This window comes from Malaclemys terrapin, chromosome 2 (genome assembly GCF_027887155.1).
Source record: "Malaclemys terrapin pileata isolate rMalTer1 chromosome 2, rMalTer1.hap1, whole genome shotgun sequence".
NCBI lineage: Eukaryota > Metazoa > Chordata > Testudines > Emydidae > Malaclemys > Malaclemys terrapin.
This window is the reverse complement of record NC_071506.1, coordinates 108,649,244-108,668,188: the sequence shown is the minus strand read 5'-3', so window position 1 is coordinate 108,668,188 and position 18,945 is coordinate 108,649,244. Positions and strand designations below refer to the sequence as shown.

The 18,945-nt window shown below is 38.4% G+C and overlaps 1 protein-coding gene across 5 annotated transcripts in view; it reads left to right on the top strand.

Annotated features, from left to right (window-relative positions):
* Positions 1-9: 9 nt before the first annotated feature.
* KDM1B (lysine demethylase 1B) overlaps positions 10-18,945 on the top strand; it is a 37,436-nt gene continuing 18,500 nt past the window's right edge. The window contains exons 1-13 of one of the 5 annotated variants that reach the window (XM_054018350.1): positions 10-78; positions 658-940; positions 3,850-3,952; positions 4,911-5,035; positions 6,794-6,883; positions 8,086-8,197; positions 9,087-9,203; positions 10,471-10,509; positions 11,644-11,848; positions 12,498-12,676; positions 13,839-14,015; positions 15,074-15,148; positions 17,421-17,558. In XM_054018350.1, coding sequence (XP_053874325.1) covers positions 3,863-3,952; positions 4,911-5,035; positions 6,794-6,883; positions 8,086-8,197; positions 9,087-9,203; positions 10,471-10,509; positions 11,644-11,848; positions 12,498-12,676; positions 13,839-14,015; positions 15,074-15,148; positions 17,421-17,558 — 1,347 coding nt within the window. In that variant the 5' untranslated portion in view covers positions 10-78; positions 658-940; positions 3,850-3,862. Of the gene's footprint in view, positions 131-654; positions 941-3,849; positions 3,953-4,910; positions 5,036-6,793; positions 6,884-8,085; positions 8,198-9,086; positions 9,204-10,470; positions 10,510-11,643; positions 11,849-12,497; positions 12,677-13,838; positions 14,016-15,073; positions 15,149-17,420; positions 17,559-18,945 lie in introns of all 5 variants that reach the window. The other 4 variants (XM_054018351.1, XM_054018348.1, XM_054018352.1 and 1 more) reach the window with 4 other exon arrangements.

Genomic DNA, 18,945 nt, shown 5'->3' with positions numbered 1-18,945 from the left:
GTCTCCTCCCCCTGCCCCGCACGCTACGCGCCGAGCAGAGCGGAAGCAGCAGCGGAGGGAGGCGGGCGGGGGTGAGAGGTGAGCTGCAGCCGCCCCGGGAGGAGGATGGTGGGAGCGGCGGCGCCCTGCGGTGAGTGCCCCTGGCCGGTTGCGGCCGGGGACGGGGTCGGGCGCTTGGCCGCGGCAGCTGCCGCCTTTCCCTGGGGAAGGCGGCGCTGCTGGTGCTGCTGCCGCCTGGGGCGGGGATGTGGTGACAGCGCCGCACAAAGCAGACCCAGCAGCCCCCGAGCGGGTCTTTCTTTTGGGGGGTCCCTAACGAATCTTTTCCTTTGGGGGGAGGGTCTGTGGGTGTGGGAGCTTAGGCGCGCTCTTGGAATCAGGGATTTGGGGCTCCCGGGGGGTTATTTTGGGGGTAGGATCTCTGGGATTTTTATATGGGGGGGAGGGTAAGGAGAGGGGTGTATCGGGAGTCTGGTGTCTTCCTACCTGGCAGGCCGTGGGAAAGAGTGTCTCTGTGGGGAGTAGGGAGTGTCTGCGTGGGAGCACCGCGCTAGGGGTGAGCAGGTGTCCGCGGGTTTGTCTCCAGAGTGCAGCAGGGATTATTTCCAGGGAGAGTCTATCGCTTGACCTTACCATAGTTTCTCTTTATTGCAGCAGCTCTGGTTGGAAGTGCTTCGGACACATTAGTTTAATATCCAGCTCCTGGGTGATTTGGATCCAAGGTGAGCAGAACCAGCTCCTACAGAGCATAGATAGATTTCTCTTCTTGAAGTTCCCACCTGTGCTCTGTAGCTTCGGGATTCTTTTGGAGCCTGCGGGACCCCAATATTTAGAAGAGGAACCTCAACCTGGCTATCCCCAGCTGCGGTGGTGACCCTTGACACATTGCCTTACAGCTGCTTATGTTGTCCTGTTTCTAAAAGGGGACTTTTCTTGCAAGGTACTTGCAGATAATGACATAAAATGTTAAATATGCTAATTTTATGTGATTTTTACCATTTTATGGTTAATGTGTTGAAATATTCTGTCAAATGGTTTTGTTGACATGTTTTAGTTAAAACTCCATTTGAATGTTTTCCCTAAATAGTTTATTTTAAAATGGATACATTTAAATATGTACATGTATATAAAATTTTTGATTATCCAAAATCTTACCATATTAATGTCATTCGGATGACTTAGTTGTCACTGTATGTTTAAACTCTGAAATATTTTCCCATGTGGTAGTATGTAACACATTTTGTCACATCATGTGACATTTTTAATGTATCATAAATGTCTCCCTTTCAGGGTTACTTTAGCAGCCAAAAAGCTACTATTAATAATAATAAGATACATGTAAAGTCTAGCATAGAATAATAGAACAACTTGCTACTGGAAATGAAGATTTTGTTTTTTTTGGGGTGGGGGATTTTCCCCCCATCCCTCCCAGGATCCAGTAGTGTAGCTGAGGGTAAATGTGGGTAAACAGAGTTTACTTCTCATTGGGGAATAGGAGTTTAGGATAGCTTACTCACTTAAAAAAAAAAAAAAAAAAAATTCACCACTGGCAGGATCCAATAAGCAGACTGTTTAACCAGAAATGCAAGTTCTCTATACATCTAAACAGATAAATATGCCAGCCATTCTGTAACAGTGACCTTGTACCCTTCAGGTGTGAAGGGTTATCTGTGCCCTAAATGGCAGAGGATAACTGCATCCTTCTTCTCCATGTCTGTGACCCTGTATACAGAAAGAATTACCTTCTTTTCTCTTTGTCTCTTCTGGTCCACTAGTCAGCAGTTGTCCAGCTGGTAATAGTCAAATACCCAATTCAAGTCAGGTTCACCAAACTCAATATATATTGGTAATTTTTCTTCTGGATAATATAGTTTATAAACAGACATGTCTAGCCACGTACGGCAAAAGCTGCTCTGCTAAGGAATTACACTTTGTTACCAAGTAAGACTTACAAAGGATATACAAGTTACACCCCACTCCTGAAAGCAGGTTGCAGGAAAAAATAGCACCATGTCACAGAGAGGTGTGTGCATCCCTAGGAAAAGCCCCATACAATACAGACTGTGTTTTTCTATATGCAGGTGAGATGTTACCCAGTTCAGTACATCTGTGGTGTGGTGACATTGTTCTTTATTTAATACACTACAGATCACCATGCTTCTATTGATCTTATTCTAATTAATTAGGTTAGCTACATAAACAAAAGGAGGGTAATATGTTGGTTTGTCTAAACTCCATTCCCTTTCCGTTTTCATTTACACAGATATTTTAGTGTGATTTTTTTTCCCCCACTTCAGTCTAATCCTTTCACCTCAGGGTGAGGTCACTGTGTTGGTTTAGTTGATCACATCACGTCCACTTGGTAATAAATAAATCTCATTGTATGAACACCTATTATCTCTTCCTGTTGTCTAACTAAACTTTCTATTCTGCTACTTTCAGTGCTAAAATTTTAGTTGTTCAGGGGTGTGAAAAAACACACCCCGAGTGACAAAAGTTTTAGGGCTGAAAAGCGCCAGTATACACAGCGCTTACCCAGCGATAAAGCTACCACCCCCATTCGTTTTTTTTTTTTTTTTTTTTTTTTTTTTTAATCGCCAGGAGAGCGGCAGCACTGTAACATGGGCAGTGTAGACATACCTACGCCTTAAATGCCTTCCCAAAAGGAAATTGCTATGAGCATTTCAGTGGCAATTAGTGCCTCATAATAAGATATAACATAAAAAGGGTAGATGTAGAAATTTCAGTGATTTATTATTGGAAAGGCTCACAAGTATATATATTATGAACTGCATAGGATTATAGTTGATTGTCACTTTTATATCTCAATAATACAGACTGAGTTCTCGGTTCAGTGGATTAATATAGATATCTTTCTGTGGTATCGCTTCCCCTTTGTATCTTTTTCTTTTTCTGTGTTCTCTCATGTTTGTACTTCACTGGAGAAAAAGACATAGCATATTTTTAAATCTTTTGCAGCATGTTTTTATACACCAAGATCTGCTCACCTTATAACGTGTGCAATAAATAGTGGTTTCTTCCCCACTTCCAATCAAAGATTTAATCAGGGAGAGTTATAGTGAAGCCTCAAGTTACTAAGACTATTATTTTTATAATGTATGCTACAATACATTTACTGGTAACTTATGAAGTATCATAACTACATATAATTACAATGCAACTACAATTGTCTAGACTCCAAATGAACAAGTATGTTCATATGTATGCAAGGTGGGCAAGTCTCGGAATACGTTTAATTTGTCCTTGACTTTAGATTAAATAAGAGTTCAAATACATTATGTTAAAAGATGCTATACAATCCAAATTCCTCAGCCCTCCCCATAAATCAATAGGTAGGACCAGTGTCACTGAGAGTAACAGTGTAAGGCTTGCATTATGAGCTTATGCTTATTCACTTTTTGAACTATAATTATCAGCTAAGTCTTCAGGTGGTGCAAATCAGATTAAGTCCAATGAAATCAATACAGCTATAGAAATGAAGGTCTGGAAGTGACCTCAACAGGTCATCTAGTCAATCCCCCTGTGCTGAGGTAGGATTAAGTAATGCCTAAGTAAGACCATCCCTCTGCTGAATTACACTATTTGAGGATCTGCTCTTATATGTTCACATTGAGCTTAGTTTAAAATAAAGGTACTGTTCCTCTTTCCTGCCCACCCACTTTTTCTTTTCTTTTTTCATTAATGGATATGACTGAACGTAGCTTGACTAACTAGCTCTGACCAATGTGGTGGTGGTGGTGAAGGTTCATGTAATATCAAATTAGTTCACTCTCTCAAACCAAACCATTTTGTAATATTACTTAACAATCTTCTAACTTCATTTTGCAGATCCTATAAGACAATGTCAACTGGAAGGGTACGAACAAAAAAAAAGTCATCTTCTTTGGACCAGTCTCCAGATAACCTTCCTTTGAGGAGTTCTGGGAGACAGGTACTTAAGTGTTAAAAATGATATATTTAAAGCTACATAGAAATTATTATTGGAGTATGTATTTGTTTAAACATTTATTATAAAAGGACTCCGCTGTACTGTCCAAAAGGGTTACACCCAGTTACCACAAACAGAGGAGAAGTATTTGGAATTGTCCAAAGAGAAGGTGAGAGCATTTTACAACTCCAGAAAAAGACAGGAAGGGGGCACTTATAAAGTATTGGACAAGACAGAGATGTAAATTTAGGCAAAGGCCCTGATGTTGCAATGGGCTCCACCTCCATGGGGGTGGGGTGGGGTGGGTCAGACCATTTGGAGTTCTTCCACTTGTAGTAGTAAAACTGTTTGAATAATTACTGGCTGTATTTTGAAAATAAAGTAAATGGGTCTTTGGGGTACATCCATACAGAGTAGTTGGCAGGATTGAGGCCTAGATAGACCATACAAATTGGACACACAATGCCCAGAATGACCAGGAGGATGGTTCTGTATTGGAGTTTTGTTATTTTAAAAATTAATTGATAAATTTTAGGAGCCAATGACAATATCTTTATTAATGTATATTAACATTGATTGGTTCTGTGCAATAACAGAATTTTAATGAGAGATTGGAGTGATGGTGCTAGAAACACTGGGATCCATTAATTTAAACTGGAAGTCCTGCTTTATAAATTCTTTAAGAGTGTCAGTTAAAAGACTAAATCAAGAGTCCTTTAACTTAAATGGACATTGCTAAGATTGTTGGATCTTTAAAAGTGACCTTCCTTGACAGTTGTCAAGTTGTCCCATGCTGCTATGGATTCCAAAGATCTGATTTATATTATTTTAGCCAGTCATTGCTGTGCTCTGAATTATGAACCAAAGGAACCTTTGGGTGTTGCACTGTAGAAAATTGAGCGCCATTGTCATTTCCAGTCACAGATCCCATGAGAGTTCAATTCTAGCTATGCTTTATTAGGTGAAGAAGAAGGCAGCTGAAGCAGCAGAGGATGATGATGACGCATCAGAGAAGAAATATAGAAAATGTGAAAAAGCAGGGTGCACTGCAACATGTCCTGTTTGCTTTGCAAGTGCTGCTGAAAGGTTTGTCTTTCTGTACTTACATACCTATGTTTTTGACAAAAATCTCTTAAATCTACAGGCAAAACTGAGAGGTACTAGTGTAATGCTGGTTATAGTACTTGTGAATCATCACAAACAGCATCTCTTGCAGATGACTTTTTGCAGTGTTTTGCCAATAACGTTTCTCAAAGATAAGCGTTGTCAATGCAGCATGTCTGTTGTGCCAGAAAACAAATTTTGTTTTTGTGGAATTAATGGCGTATTTATGAAACATACACAGAAGAGCTTCCCTATCAAAACACAAAATGAAACCATCATATACTATCCTATACTACTTCTGTATTGTTACAGTGTTCTGTAATCTCTCGTTAATGTGCTGAGTCTGCGGGATTGGCTCCGAAGCCTTACAAAACTATTTTCTTAATAACATCCTGTTTTCACTCAGGACTAACTTCCTGTTCAGCTTTTATATGAGTACTTTTTTATTTTAACATTCTGAATTTAGAGGTATGCGGAAGTAAAGCATTACTATATCGGCAGGGTTTATAATATGCAGCCATGTTACTCTAAATGTATGTGGCAATGTCCCCTCCCAGTATAATGTTGGGCTATTAATTTGACCATGATATACAATTATTTTATGCTGCCTCCAAGTTTTAAATTGTGTATGTATTGCATCGTTTTATATTGAGAGGGAATTTCTGCATTATAAAAGTTGTCACAGGAAAGCTGGAAGTTTTGGCAACTGAGTACATGGCATATGGGACTTTTGATACCCAGGAAGCCATGGAAAGTGATTTCAAATGTTGGTATTCAGGAGGCAATTAAGACATTTTAATCATTTTAAAGTCTTATTTTGTTGGTGTTATTTTTTTAAAAATACTTCCATATGATCACTTATTGGAAATTAGGCCATTTCATGGCTAGCCAGCTCAGACGCCATTGTGCTTTGCCACCATATAATTTTAATTTTAGAGGAATATTTAATTGACTTTATTGGGATTGTTGCTTGAATAAGGAGTACAGGATTAATTGCTTTGTCAAATAAATGTAATCCTTATATATATGTGACAATAAAAGAGAATGAAAACTTGCAATGTGTAATTATATAGATTTTTTTGTCTTAGGTTAAAATAGCAACCAAGTCAGTAATTTTATATAATTGAAAATAATTGGACAATAGATATTTCAGACCTAGACCTAGCAGCAAGTCATTCTATATTTATGGTTTAATCAACCTATGAATTTGGGCTTTGAGAAGAAAATGTCCCATGCTTGCTTTTTTTTTTTTTAATTGTAAGCTCCTTGAGACTGGGACTGAGTTTTCCTGTGTGTAGGTAAATGGGTGTTGCTACAGTATAAATAAGAGTCATAATTATCAATATCCAGCAACCTCCTCTGAGATCTGGCTCAGGGCATGCCCAATTGACCATACTAAAGAGAAGCTGCTGCAATCTCAGAGCAGTTATAAAACTGTATATGACATACATTTTGCCGCCTTTGCATCTTGTATTGCTCGCGATGAAATATGAGAACTTTGATACAGTTAAAACTATTTCTTAATGATTATTTTTATTACTACTTTTGTTACTGTAGTGCTTAGAGACCAGTGCCCATTGTGCAAAGCGCTGTACAAACACAAAAAGAAACAGCAGAGTATCAAACTCTCTTCTCCCATGCCCTGGTCTTAACATTTCTTTAAATTCTAAAATGAAGCCAAGTCCATGGGATTTTTTTTTAAGTGTCATAATGCAGTCTACATGTTTTCTTGTGTCCTAGGTGTGCTAAAAATGGCTACACATCTAGATGGTATCATCTCTCCTGTGGGGAACATTTCTGCAATGAGTGTTTTGATCACTATTATCGAAGGTATACTTACTGAGACCATGTCTTGTTTACAGAAGTCCTGGAGAGATTGACTGGATATTAAAAATGTGAAGTCCCATTTATTGAAACAAATATTTTAAACTTTCTCCTCTCTACTGACTTTATTTTGAAGTGAGACTTAGAGACTGCTGAGTGTAAGTTACACAAACTGCAGCTGATGTGTGGGCCGTCCATCAACCAAAAAGTGGCAATCTGAGCTGCATGTCAGTTCTTCTGTGACTTGTTAAAAAAATGTTCAGGGCTTTTTGAAAAGTGTGTAAATAAACAGAACAAAACCAACAAGTAATGAGTTGTGAAGCTGTTGTTTTGGAAAATAATTAAAAAAATTCTTTATTTTTAAAGATACACTGTATTCTTAGAAGAATTAGATTTTTATTGGTAAATGTTAGTAAATATCAATTTCACCATACCCACACAAATCGATGAAAAACTGTTTCCATCAATGAGCATCAAAATTTACAGATAGGCAAAGTAAGACACATGCTGCTTGAGAACTTTTTAGAGTTTGATTTAAAGGATATTTACTTTGTATATTTTGACATGAGATGTTAAAACACAAATTGTCAAGTTATAAAGCTTTAACTTTTTTGAATCTCAGTGTCTGCTGGCATTAATTAATTATTGTCGGACCCTCCTATAATTTCCCACAACTGTGAAAATTTAAACTAATACAAATAGAAAAAAGTACTTAATAAACATTGATATTATTTGTCAAAATTACAAAAAAAAAAAAAAAGACTTGAATTCTGCCAAGCCTAATTATAAGCAAGCACAATTTTTACTTAAGTAAGTGCACTTGGAGTAAATCAAATGAGGGTGGTAGGAATTTGGTTTTACAAAGTGCCTTTCAGATTCAAAGTATCCCAAATCAGTGAAATAATTTGATGCTCAAAGTTTACTGACTAGAAGGACTAACATGGCAGTTATGTGCTGAGCTGTAGTTCACCTCGACCTTGCATATTAGCCCCAGTATTTATTATCGAAAGGAAATGTAGGCCTACACACTTCCCTGATTGCTATCACATTTGTTTCTTTAAAGAAGTGCTATCCTCAGCCTTGTGTGTGTCTGTCTGTCTCTCTCTCTCTTTTTAAAGATGTTTTTTTGGAATAAGTATTGTTCTTTAAAATAGACTGGACCAGCCCACCTGCTAACTGCTTGCCATTTACTTTAACTTTCTTCTTAGTCATAAAGATGGTTATGAGAAATACACTGCTTGGAAAAGGATTTGGACCAGTAATGGTAAAAGTGAGCCCAGTCCTAAAGCTTTCATGGCTGATCAACAGCTTCCTTACTGGGTAAGGAATATAGTGGGGTTTGTTTGTTTGTTTGTTTGTAGATCAAGTAGCAGGTTCTGCTCTGGGACTCTAGGAGGATTTCTGGTATTGGGAAGACGGGATAAGGCAGATTCCGGATAATAATCCTGATCAGTTTCTCCACTGTCAGAAATCTTTCCCAATCCTTGGCTAAGTGCTCTCTCTGCAATACTCTATTTCTCAGTCTAATTATTGAGGCAGCAGGAAGCATTTAGGATGTAGTTCAGATGGAAGCAGATGTCAGGAGTGGGCAGGTGGTGATGGTGAAGAGGATGGTAACACTAGGGAAAATGGAGAGAGAGGGAGAAAACCAGCCATAAGGGAACAGAGGGTGAGTAAAATGAATGGGAAGGGAGTATACCTTCACTGGATGGGGGTGGAACAGAAGGGAGAGTTCAGGCAGCAATGGACAATATAGATTTAATCCTGAGACGTACTGCATACTTTCAAACCCCAATGAAATAAGTGGGAATTGTGTGCTCAATACATCATAGAATTAAGTCCTATGAGTGAAATTCATCCTCATGCAGAAGACCAGCACAAAGTCTATGCGCAGCTTAAGTCTTATTTACACCCTTTGGGCTTAGGTGGCTCATAGGCCTTGTCCTGGCCATCTGCATAAACCCATAGGGAGTAAGTAGGCTTAAACTGTGCATAACCCTTGTACTGGTCCTCTGCATGAGGATGAATTTCACCTTATGTGAATAATGTATTTAACAACTCCCTCGCATCTTCCTTCTTACCTACCCATTAGTTATGGTCCCAAAGTAGATTTCCTATCACGTTCCTTTGCTGGTGTTTGTTGCATCATGTAATTGACTCAGATTACAGATCAAGCTCAAGTTAAAACATGTTTGTTTTTTACTTCTAGGTGCAGTGCACAAAACCAGAGTGTGGGAAATGGCGTCAGCTGACAAAGGAAATCCAACTGACATCGCAAATAGCAAAAACGTACCGATGTGGTATGAAACTGAACAATTCTACTAAGGTAACAGCAACACTTTGTCCCTACTTAAGCTGTAGCTAAGGTGGTTCTTTTGTTATAGTCATTAACTTTGCTTATTTTTTTATTTTAACATTTATATTTGTTAGAATGATGAGTTGAATATCTTAGGAGCTGTATAGTTTGTATTCTACAGCAATTTAAATGTTTCCCTCATGAGAGTGAAAGTGCAATATCCAAAACATCATTTGTTGAAACGCCCATGCAATTAGTTGTAAAATCATGTTTCAAAATGCTAAGAGATCAGTCTCCATGAAAGTTGCTGCTTCCAAAATATATGTGCCTTTCCAATATCCTTTTTCGGTTTGATTTTTTTTTTTTTTTTACTAGTCAAAACATCTGAAATGTCCAATGGCTCTTTTTTTAGTTTTTTAATGTGCATCTGAGCTTGACAACTGAAATGAAAGGATTCAGATTTAATAGGAAGATAGTAAACTCCTAAAAGTCATTGCAGTATCTTACTAGCAGTACTACAGTTATGGTTGAGGAAGGACTTTTGTCGCGAGTCTGCTTTCAAACATTTAAGGTGAAATTCTGGCGCTATTGATGTCAGTGGGGCCAGTAGTTCACCCTTTAATTCTTTGGTCAAGAGAATTTTCTCATGGAATCTTCCTGGAATATCTGATAAAATTACATCTGGCTGTTTTTTGTTTTGTTTTGTGGAATTTTAACATGAAATTGAGACCCTTTTAGATCTTTCTGAAATTGCTATTCAAACAGACAGTTAACTTGCTATTGACATAGTTCTCATTGAGGACAGGTGCCTTTAGTATGCATATGAAAGTAGTATACTGTGCATGCACAGGAAGTGATTTTATTGAATGTTTGTACAATGCTGCAGATACATGCATATGTGAAGAGGCAAGTATCTGGATTGCTGAGCACTGAAATGCAGTGTAAGCCGAAATGCCTTTCTGTTTCCACTCAACCCCCCAGCTATGTATATGTTAATGTGAGATCATTAGATAGCCAAGGCCATTCAGTTCAATCAGCAGGAACTTTATCTGTGGTGTTTGGCTTTTTAGTATTTTTTAATATCATGTACTGTTTAAAAAAAAAAAAAAAAAAAAAAAAAAAACTAAAATACTACCATATGGTAATTATCTGTGCTATGAAAGATTAAAATAGAGCACTCTCTCTCTCTCTCTTTTTTTTAATACATTTTTAAATCTAAAGGAGTTGTACCAGAGTCTGATTGCTTCTTTTATGTAATATTCTTGTGTGGCTTTAGATAGTTAAATTTCTCTTTCAGATTGAGGGCTCGGACCAGTGTTCCATGCCTGAGGATCTGGTGAGTTGCCTGTACATGGCTGTTCATTTGCTGTATAGTGTAAAAATGTGATTAAAACATAGGAATGGGGTAGGTGTTTTTTTCCCCTTTCTTGGCCAGAGATCACAACTGCAGCGTCGTCTTTTGGCATGTGTGCGTTTCAGCCTCAGGAACGCCTCATCTGGAGCAGGATCTATTTTAATAAAGGGGAAGGGCTGGCCCTTCAACCTTCTAATCTTTCTTCCCTCTTAGTATAAATGTTCATGTGGTTCTCATAGTCTCTGACTTAAGGCCCTGATTCTAGGCCTACTCCTGATTCTAGGGTCTGATTGGGCAAAAATGGCATACAGTGCCTGCACTAACCATCCAGATTTGGGCAGAAAATTCCCTGGGGGGTTTTTGGGATCTCCATTTTCTTTCAGGCTGGTGTCCTGTTTCGTAAACTGTCTTCCTAAGTATGTGAAAAAATAAACTGTAATTTTTTCCCAATTATTACAAAGGTTTGACTGTTTTGAAGTGTGGCATTAGATTTTGGTTAGATGGGATGCCATCATGAATGGCATGGTGACAGTGCATTGCAGTTTCTCTGCAAAACATCATGTGCAATAAACCAAAGTTGGCAAGTGTATGAACAGTTCCTTTATGCCACACAATTTGTTTAGGTTAATTCTTGTTAACACTTGTATGAGCTTGCCTAAATATTTAAGCTTTTTGATATGTATTTGTTTTGCATTTTAACTATAGATCTGCAAGACAAGGTTCATTGTCGCAGGGAGGGAAGAATGTAAATGAAACTGATCAATTATGTATTGCCATAAGCCTCTTAAGACAGCTAAATTCAGCTGTTTTGAATCAGAAACAATTAAAAATGCCTAATCTGGATGAGTATTTCTCATTTTTTTTAGCTTGCAAAATGGATGCTGTGTTTGTGACTCTTGGCAGCTTCATTTCTGCTGTACATGGCAACAGTTCAGGCTTTCTAAGTCAGGCACAGGAGGGAGAGAAAGGGAAGAAAAATGTCTGTGTGATTTAAACTGTCTTGTCTCTGGGGCTGGTGCTTTTAGTGCTCTCAGATCTGAGTTTTGAGGGGTAAAATGGAAAAATGTGTTCAGAGTATTGATGCTTGTTCTCTTCTGCCTTCTCTTCTCCATCCAGAGAGTTGCTGAGGTTTCAGACCATTGGTGGTACTCCATGCTCATCCTCCCTCCTTTGCTTAAAGACAGTGTGGCAGCTCCTTTGCTCTCTGCGTACTATCCAGACTGCGTAGGCATGAGTCCCTCCTGTACCAGCACTAACCGATTACTTGGTGAATCCAACCCTGTGAAGTTAGAGCACATAAAGAGTGCACCTAATGTAGCTGGTAAGGGCTGTTTCTGTGTCTGTTTCAGGGATTCTCAAACTTCATTGTACTGCGACCCCCTTCTGACCATAAAAATTACTACAGGACCCCAGGAGGGGGGACCAAAGCCTGAAGCTGCCCCAGGTGAGGGGGCTAAGGCCCGAGCCCTCTCACCCCAGGCAGGGGGACCAAAGCCGAAGCCCAAGGGCTACAGCCCCAGGCAGGGGCTGATGTCAGAGACTATCTAGCAACTTACTCTTCTTCAATGTATTCTGCATTTCAAGGTGATGTTTTATTTCAGAGAGAACAAAGAATTATATGAATGTCAGACTAGAACATCTATTGGTCTTGATTCCTTCTATTGCATCCATTTGTTCCCTCTGGGTGTGTTATCCAGAAAGCCAAAAAAACCCTCTAACCTGGATAGGTCCAGATCTCTTCAGCTGGAAGGACGATGTCTGCATTGCAGGACTTGGAGAGTGGAGGAGGGAATAAAGCAGTGAAAACTTGAGACAATCCTTAGAGTTGTCAGAGGTTTGAGGACTTCCTCATTACCACCCAGAGGATGGTCATTGGGCATGCTCAGTGTATAAACTTAGAGTGGCCAGGAACGTACTAGTCGATACAGCAGAGTACAACTGATTCATGGCCTGTCTTTATTCCATTTCAGGGATGAACAGATACTTCCAGCCCTTCTACCAGCCCAATGAATGTGGTAAAGCACTTTGTGTGAGACCAGATGTCATGGAATTAGATGAGCTCTATGAGTTCCCAGAATATTCACGAGATCCTACCATGTACCTAGCTTTGAGAAACCTCATCCTGTCTTTGTGGTACACAAATTGCAAAGTAAGCAAGGCTGAGAGTTAATGGTATACTTTTATATTTACAAATAATGTGCTCTTAGGCACTGCCTCCAAGAAGTATGGGCAGAAGAGCCCTCACGGAGTCTGTGTTCTATGAAGAATCTTCATTAGACAAAGTAATTGCACTTTAAAAAATTGTAAGTAAATAAATAAAAAACAGCACTAAACAAAAAAATTGCTTATACTTAATAATGCCAAGAAACTTCCTTTAAAGTGATCTGCAAATGTTTTTGAAACATTCCAACTTTAAGATGAAAGCCCTGTACAAGCTTGGTAAAGGGAAAGTTCAGAATATTTCTAAATGGCTTTTTAGAGCACTTCAGTACTTTTTGTTTATGTGAATGTTAGGTAACTACTGATACCTGGGTAAGCATGAGAACAGGCTCATGACAAAACTATAGCTGAGGATGACTAAGGAGGAAAAGTAGAACATCAAAGCTAGCATTTTAGAAACTTAGTCCAGATTGACCATGTTATTTGCAACACAAACACCATGTAGAGAATAGCAGTCTCCCAGTCACCTTCTAGTATCTGCAGGGGCACAAGTGACCCCAGACATGGTTGTGGGCTTGAGTCTCTCTTTGTTTGTACTGATTTAACTCCGTTATCTTCACTGGAGTTACTCCTGATTTATAGGAATATAAATGAGAGCAGAAGCCCTATTGGTTTTCTCAAAACTAAGACTTCTCGATTTAGGTCTCTTAATACAAGATTTTTGAATATGATCCTCTTTTTACTTTGGCCGGAGTAGCGTGCAACTTGCACAGGCCTCTACTGGATGGATCCAAGGGCATTCAGTGGAAAAGCTTGAATATCTAGCATCGCTGCGATATCTAAATGTACTTGACAGGCATCATGGATGTAGCTGAGGTCCATTGTACTCTTATCTCATTTGTTCTGTGTTAATTCGCTCTGTTTGGTTATGGGAGAATTGGAAGAATCAAATGGTCTAGAGATTCTCTTCCTGCAGTTGGCTGGCATACAAAATTGAACTTTACTCTTTGTTAATCTCTCTTAGAAACCTGTTTGATTAGAGGTTAGACTTCAGCATCTGAATTACAGTTGAAATATGTTTTAAGCCTGGGAAAGCATGGAACACTTTGTATGAACCTGTCTTTATTTTGTTTTTGTTTCCCAAAATGCAGGAAGCTCTTACCCCTCACAAATGTACTCATCGCATCATTGTGCGGGGGCTTGTGCGTATTCGCTGTGTCCAAGAGATGGAGAGGATACTTTATTTTATGGCAAGAAAAGGGCTGATTAATACAGGGATTTTGTCAGTCAGTCCTGACCAACATCTTCTTCCCAAAGAATACCACAATGTAGGTAGCCATAATATTAATTAGTAGATAGAATATGCTGCTGCTTAATTTCTGTTTTCATGTTTGGGCTCTTGTTTCAATCTGTAATTCCAACCATATTAACAAGGATCATGTTTAAACCTAGCTTAGCTCTTGCTAGCAAAGTGTTAACTCCCATTGACTTCAGTGGGTGCATCAGGCCTATGGTTTCCGTGGCCATTGTGGACAGGGATGAACTACATTGTAACCTGTTTTATAAACCCATGGTATACACTCTGCTTTCCTCCACGTCCTAGCATAGTAATTCACCCCCGTTTACCGAGGCTAGAAAACATGGCTTTCAAGAACTGTCGTCTTCTTAGTGTATGCGCAACATGCCTCAGGTGGCACATGACCAGGATTCATCACCGAATTTGGTCTGCTGGTTGGATCATTAGCTTCCCCGGCCCGGTCCAGGTACTGACAGGGAGCGTGACATGGACGCTGATCCATTTCCCCCCTTCAAGAACTGTGATCAATGGGTACTTGTATATGACTGTCAATTTGTGTGACACAACACTGAAATGTAGATCAAAAATGAATATGTGCTGTAAGGGCATATCTCCTAGAAATACAGACAAGTACAATTTTATGCTACATGTAAATGAAAAGTGTGTGTGTGTGTGTGTATTTTAAACTAGTTTTCATTATTTAACGGCTTTTCTGACCAAAGATTCGTACAAGATACATGGTACGTTTGATCTAGGTCATTTAAGTTGCTTGACTTTTTATCAGCACTGTTTTAGTCGAAGTAAATTGAGACATCTGCTTTTAAAGGCCTCAAATAAACCAGTTAGTATCCCCAAAGCAGTAACTGGCCTTTTGTGGGCTCTAAATGAACCCTAACAAATCATGCCTTTCAAAGTTATCATTGACTATTTTAGAGGACACAGGTCTTATCCCACACCACTGAAATCAGTGGGAGCACAGATGTCACCCATAATGTGCAATGATTGATTTTTTTGGTTTTGCATCGACTGATTTCTTCTATAAGAACATTTGCTACTTTCCTTCTCTCTCTCTTTTTTAAAACAAAAAAGAAATCTGTCATTATTGTTGGGGCTGGTCCAGCAGGATTAGCAGCTGCAAGACAACTGCACAACTTTGGAATTAAGGTAAGAAGTTTTAGAATAAATTAATTTTTTTTTCAACACCTACAAATAGCAGACCTCCTACTTCATAGGATTTAGAAACCTGTCCTCAGTAGTGGAAAAATAATATTTCTAATACAGATGCCTCCATAGAAGAGCCCAATAAATGTACAAAATCTAGGGTTTAATTAGGTTAGGTAATATCTGTTGGTTGTTTTAGTTCAGGTCAAACAATAAAGCAAAACAGCAGTACATTTAGTATGTATTTTACATACTATTTTTAAAAATGACATATGAGAACAGTGTCCAGAACAGAGGGCCCCTGATCCTTGACTGTGGTTCTTAGGCGCTATCACAATGTAAATAATAAGGAAAAATTAACTTTACCAGAATTAAAAATAATTGACACAATCTATTTATAATAAACAAGTGTACGTAAATTACATATATTTAATTGTATCCCTCTTCCCACACTCATCTTGATTCTGCAATACTTTGCACACATGAGTAGTCCCATTAAAATCAGTGGAAATACTTCCATGTCTAAATGTTTGCAGGATTGGAGACTGAGTGGGAGTTGAGCACCTAGTTCCTTGATTTCTTTTGAAAATCCTTGTGACCAAATGCCTGGATGGGCCACACTGAGAAGGCCACACTCAGGGTAGACCCCAAGAAATAGGGCAGACAATCCCCAAAGCTGGTGGTTTACTCTATAATTAGATTCCCCAAGCCAGTAACAAAAAAGCTTCTGCAGTACCACACTGGTTAACCGGAAGCCAAACACAGTCTCCTTTGGGCATTTCAGTCCTTTGCTCCCATCCAGACAACAAAGTGTAATATAGTGAGAGATTATTGAAAACCTATTTCAGCATATGTGAGGTTCTTACTGATCCCAAAGGATCAGATACTTACCCCAGATCAGGATGTATCTGAGATCCTACCCAAATATCATGCTGTTAGTCAATCCTTAGTAAACAAACTAAGGATTTATTAATAGAAGAAAAGAGAGTTATAAAGGTTAATAGATCATATACATACAAACGATTGCAAAGTCCTTATATCAAGTTTGTAGCAGTGATGGAATAGATTGCTGGCTTGCAAAAGTCTCTCTGGTAACTTCCAAAAGATTGGAAGGGCCTCAGTCCAGAGTTCAAGATACTCCTTTTAGTTATAAATCCACAGTCCAAGGAATTAGAGCAGGAAAGAGGCAACATGGAGGTGTCTCAGGTGTCTTTTATATCCTTTGCCATGTGCATGGAAATTTTCTGTCCCAAGATGGAGTCCAGGGTCACATGTTCTCACATGATTTGCTGACTCATGCAGCTATTTGCCATATTCTTTCCAAGATGTCCACAGGAAAGGCTTACTGGGCAGGATGAATTTCTTCAATGTGAGCTGTGTGTCCTTAATGGGCCATCAACACATAGCTGTCTAACCCTGATGTAAATCTATCTGGAGGGTGTCACCCAGGAACAATACACATATTGGAGATACAAATACATAACCAATATTCGTAATTTTGGATGCAAAGTTCATAAGTGGATTTAATCAGGATAATCATATTTGACAGATTGTAACTTTTCCATTGACACCTTATATGATACACTTTGTGCAAGACTTATGGAAATTGTGTAACAGTAACAGTGATATAAATGGTCACCTTTCTTATGCACAGCATCACAATCCAGAAGGCTGGAATTCTGCTCCATTTTCAGCCCATTCCATGATTGCTGAATCAGGAATGCATGTTGTCCTCCATGTGCATTGTGTCAGTCATGCAGAAATGTATTTTGCAATGAATTATATTAATATCAAACAGCAAAAACAGTTTTAATTGAAAATATTGCTTATCCCTTTAGAAAATATGTATTTTCAGTATAGGAAATGTACATTAAATGTATTTTAAAAGAAGCAGCAAAAGGTCAACATATATTGACTTGGACAACTGGAGCATCTTTCCCTAAACCTGAAAAATTGGAAGTTTTTTCACCTTGTAGATGTTGAAAAAAGGAAATGATAATATGCGCAAGCCTAATTTTATTAAGGTATTAATTTTGGCTAAAGTTTAAATGAGACTTTGTTTTATAACTGTGTGTAACTTTAAAGTAACTTTAAAATTACAATATGAGAAACATGAATAGAAGGTCTGCTCCATTAGTGTCCATTTATCAACAAAGTAAAGTATTAAGCTCAATAACATAACTAAGCAGCTTAATTTTGTCTTTATCCTGGAGCCTAGATAAGTGTTTTTAAAATATCTTCTCTGACAACTTCCTAAGCTATATTTGTGTTACAGGTCATTGTGCTAGAAGCGAAAGACAGAATTGGCGGGCGTGTGTGGGACGATAGGACTTTCAAAGGAGTCACTGTAGGAAAAGGAGCACAGATTGTGAATGGCTGTGTCAACAACCCGATAGCACTAATGTGTGAGCAAGTGGGTTTCTTCCCTGCAATTGTTATGCATTATTGTCAATGAAAGTGGTCTAATTACAAAACCATGTAGACATGTATATATGTGTGAGTGCCATGATTTTGCTCCACATGAGTTAATATTTCTGAATATAAAAGTTTCCTTCCAAGAATTAGGTGGGTCAGCCTCTTATAATCAGAGCAATGATTGAGCTAACCTTAAAATAATTTGTTTCTTTAAAATATCTCCATTTTAACATTAGTCATCTTAAAAAAAAAAAAAAAACCCCAGTCAAACTAAATGATCCCTCACAATAGAATTCCTTGTGGTAAGGCTGCTCTTATTTATGATTGTAATTATTTCCCTGATACATTTAAGCCCTTTATGAATTCTAAAGAATAGAAAAAAATTATTGGTTGCAACTACTACCTTTCAGATAGAGTACTATATGTGTATTTATTCTCTTGAATAGCTCTTTAAATACAGTTAAGTTTGATCTATGCCATGTTTTAACTATAAATAAAGCAAAAGACAAAGTGTTTTCTGAGTGCAAATTTTTAATTGAAGATCTTGCAGCACACAATTCAAATGAAATTATCGTCCACTTTGATTCAGGAAAGGAGGTGAAAAAATAACTAGCTCAGATATATTCTGCTCAAAGTATCTGTAGTCCCATCTCTTAGGTGAACCAAGTTAATAGAGAAAGTTCTCAACTTAATGGGTGAGAACAAGAGATTCTGATGAAATGCTATTCTAACTCATAGCAACCAAATTGACCCCCATAGAAAAACATCCCTTTCATAACCATTCTTAGTAGTACTAATACATATATGGAGAAATGGTCAGTCTGTAAAGCATAAGAGTTTATCAAGTTTGAGAACTTTAGGGCCCATCTGTATTGCAATAACAACCACATCTGGTGACGCAATTTATGACATGGTTGAAGTGATTTAAAACATAATTTTGCCTTTTAAGTGACATCTGTGTGGTAACCATGTCTTTGATTAGTGCTACAGCCTTGGACACAGCAGGGTTTTAGCACCGTGTCAGGCACATTGCTAAAATAAAAATGGCTAGGCACCAGCTGCAAGCAGAAGCCATGTTTTTGCCTGTAACTGTGGATAATGTTGTAACGGTCCCCAGCAGCTTGGTGGTTGTAGTATAGATAAGCCCTTAAACTGGAGTTGGCAATAGTTTTCAACTGTAAGCTCCAACTGACCTTAATGTGTGGTTTTATGGCATTGTGGGGATTCATGTATATTTTCTCTCATTGACTTCCAGATGAAATTCACATAGGCTACCGTAAAAAGGTGTTTTTTAACTGCCAACATTGCAAACTGCAAAGCAGCTTTATGTTCAGATCCCAGGCTGAGTTTTTGCAAGTGGAACTTAGCTAACTAGTCTGCTGGAG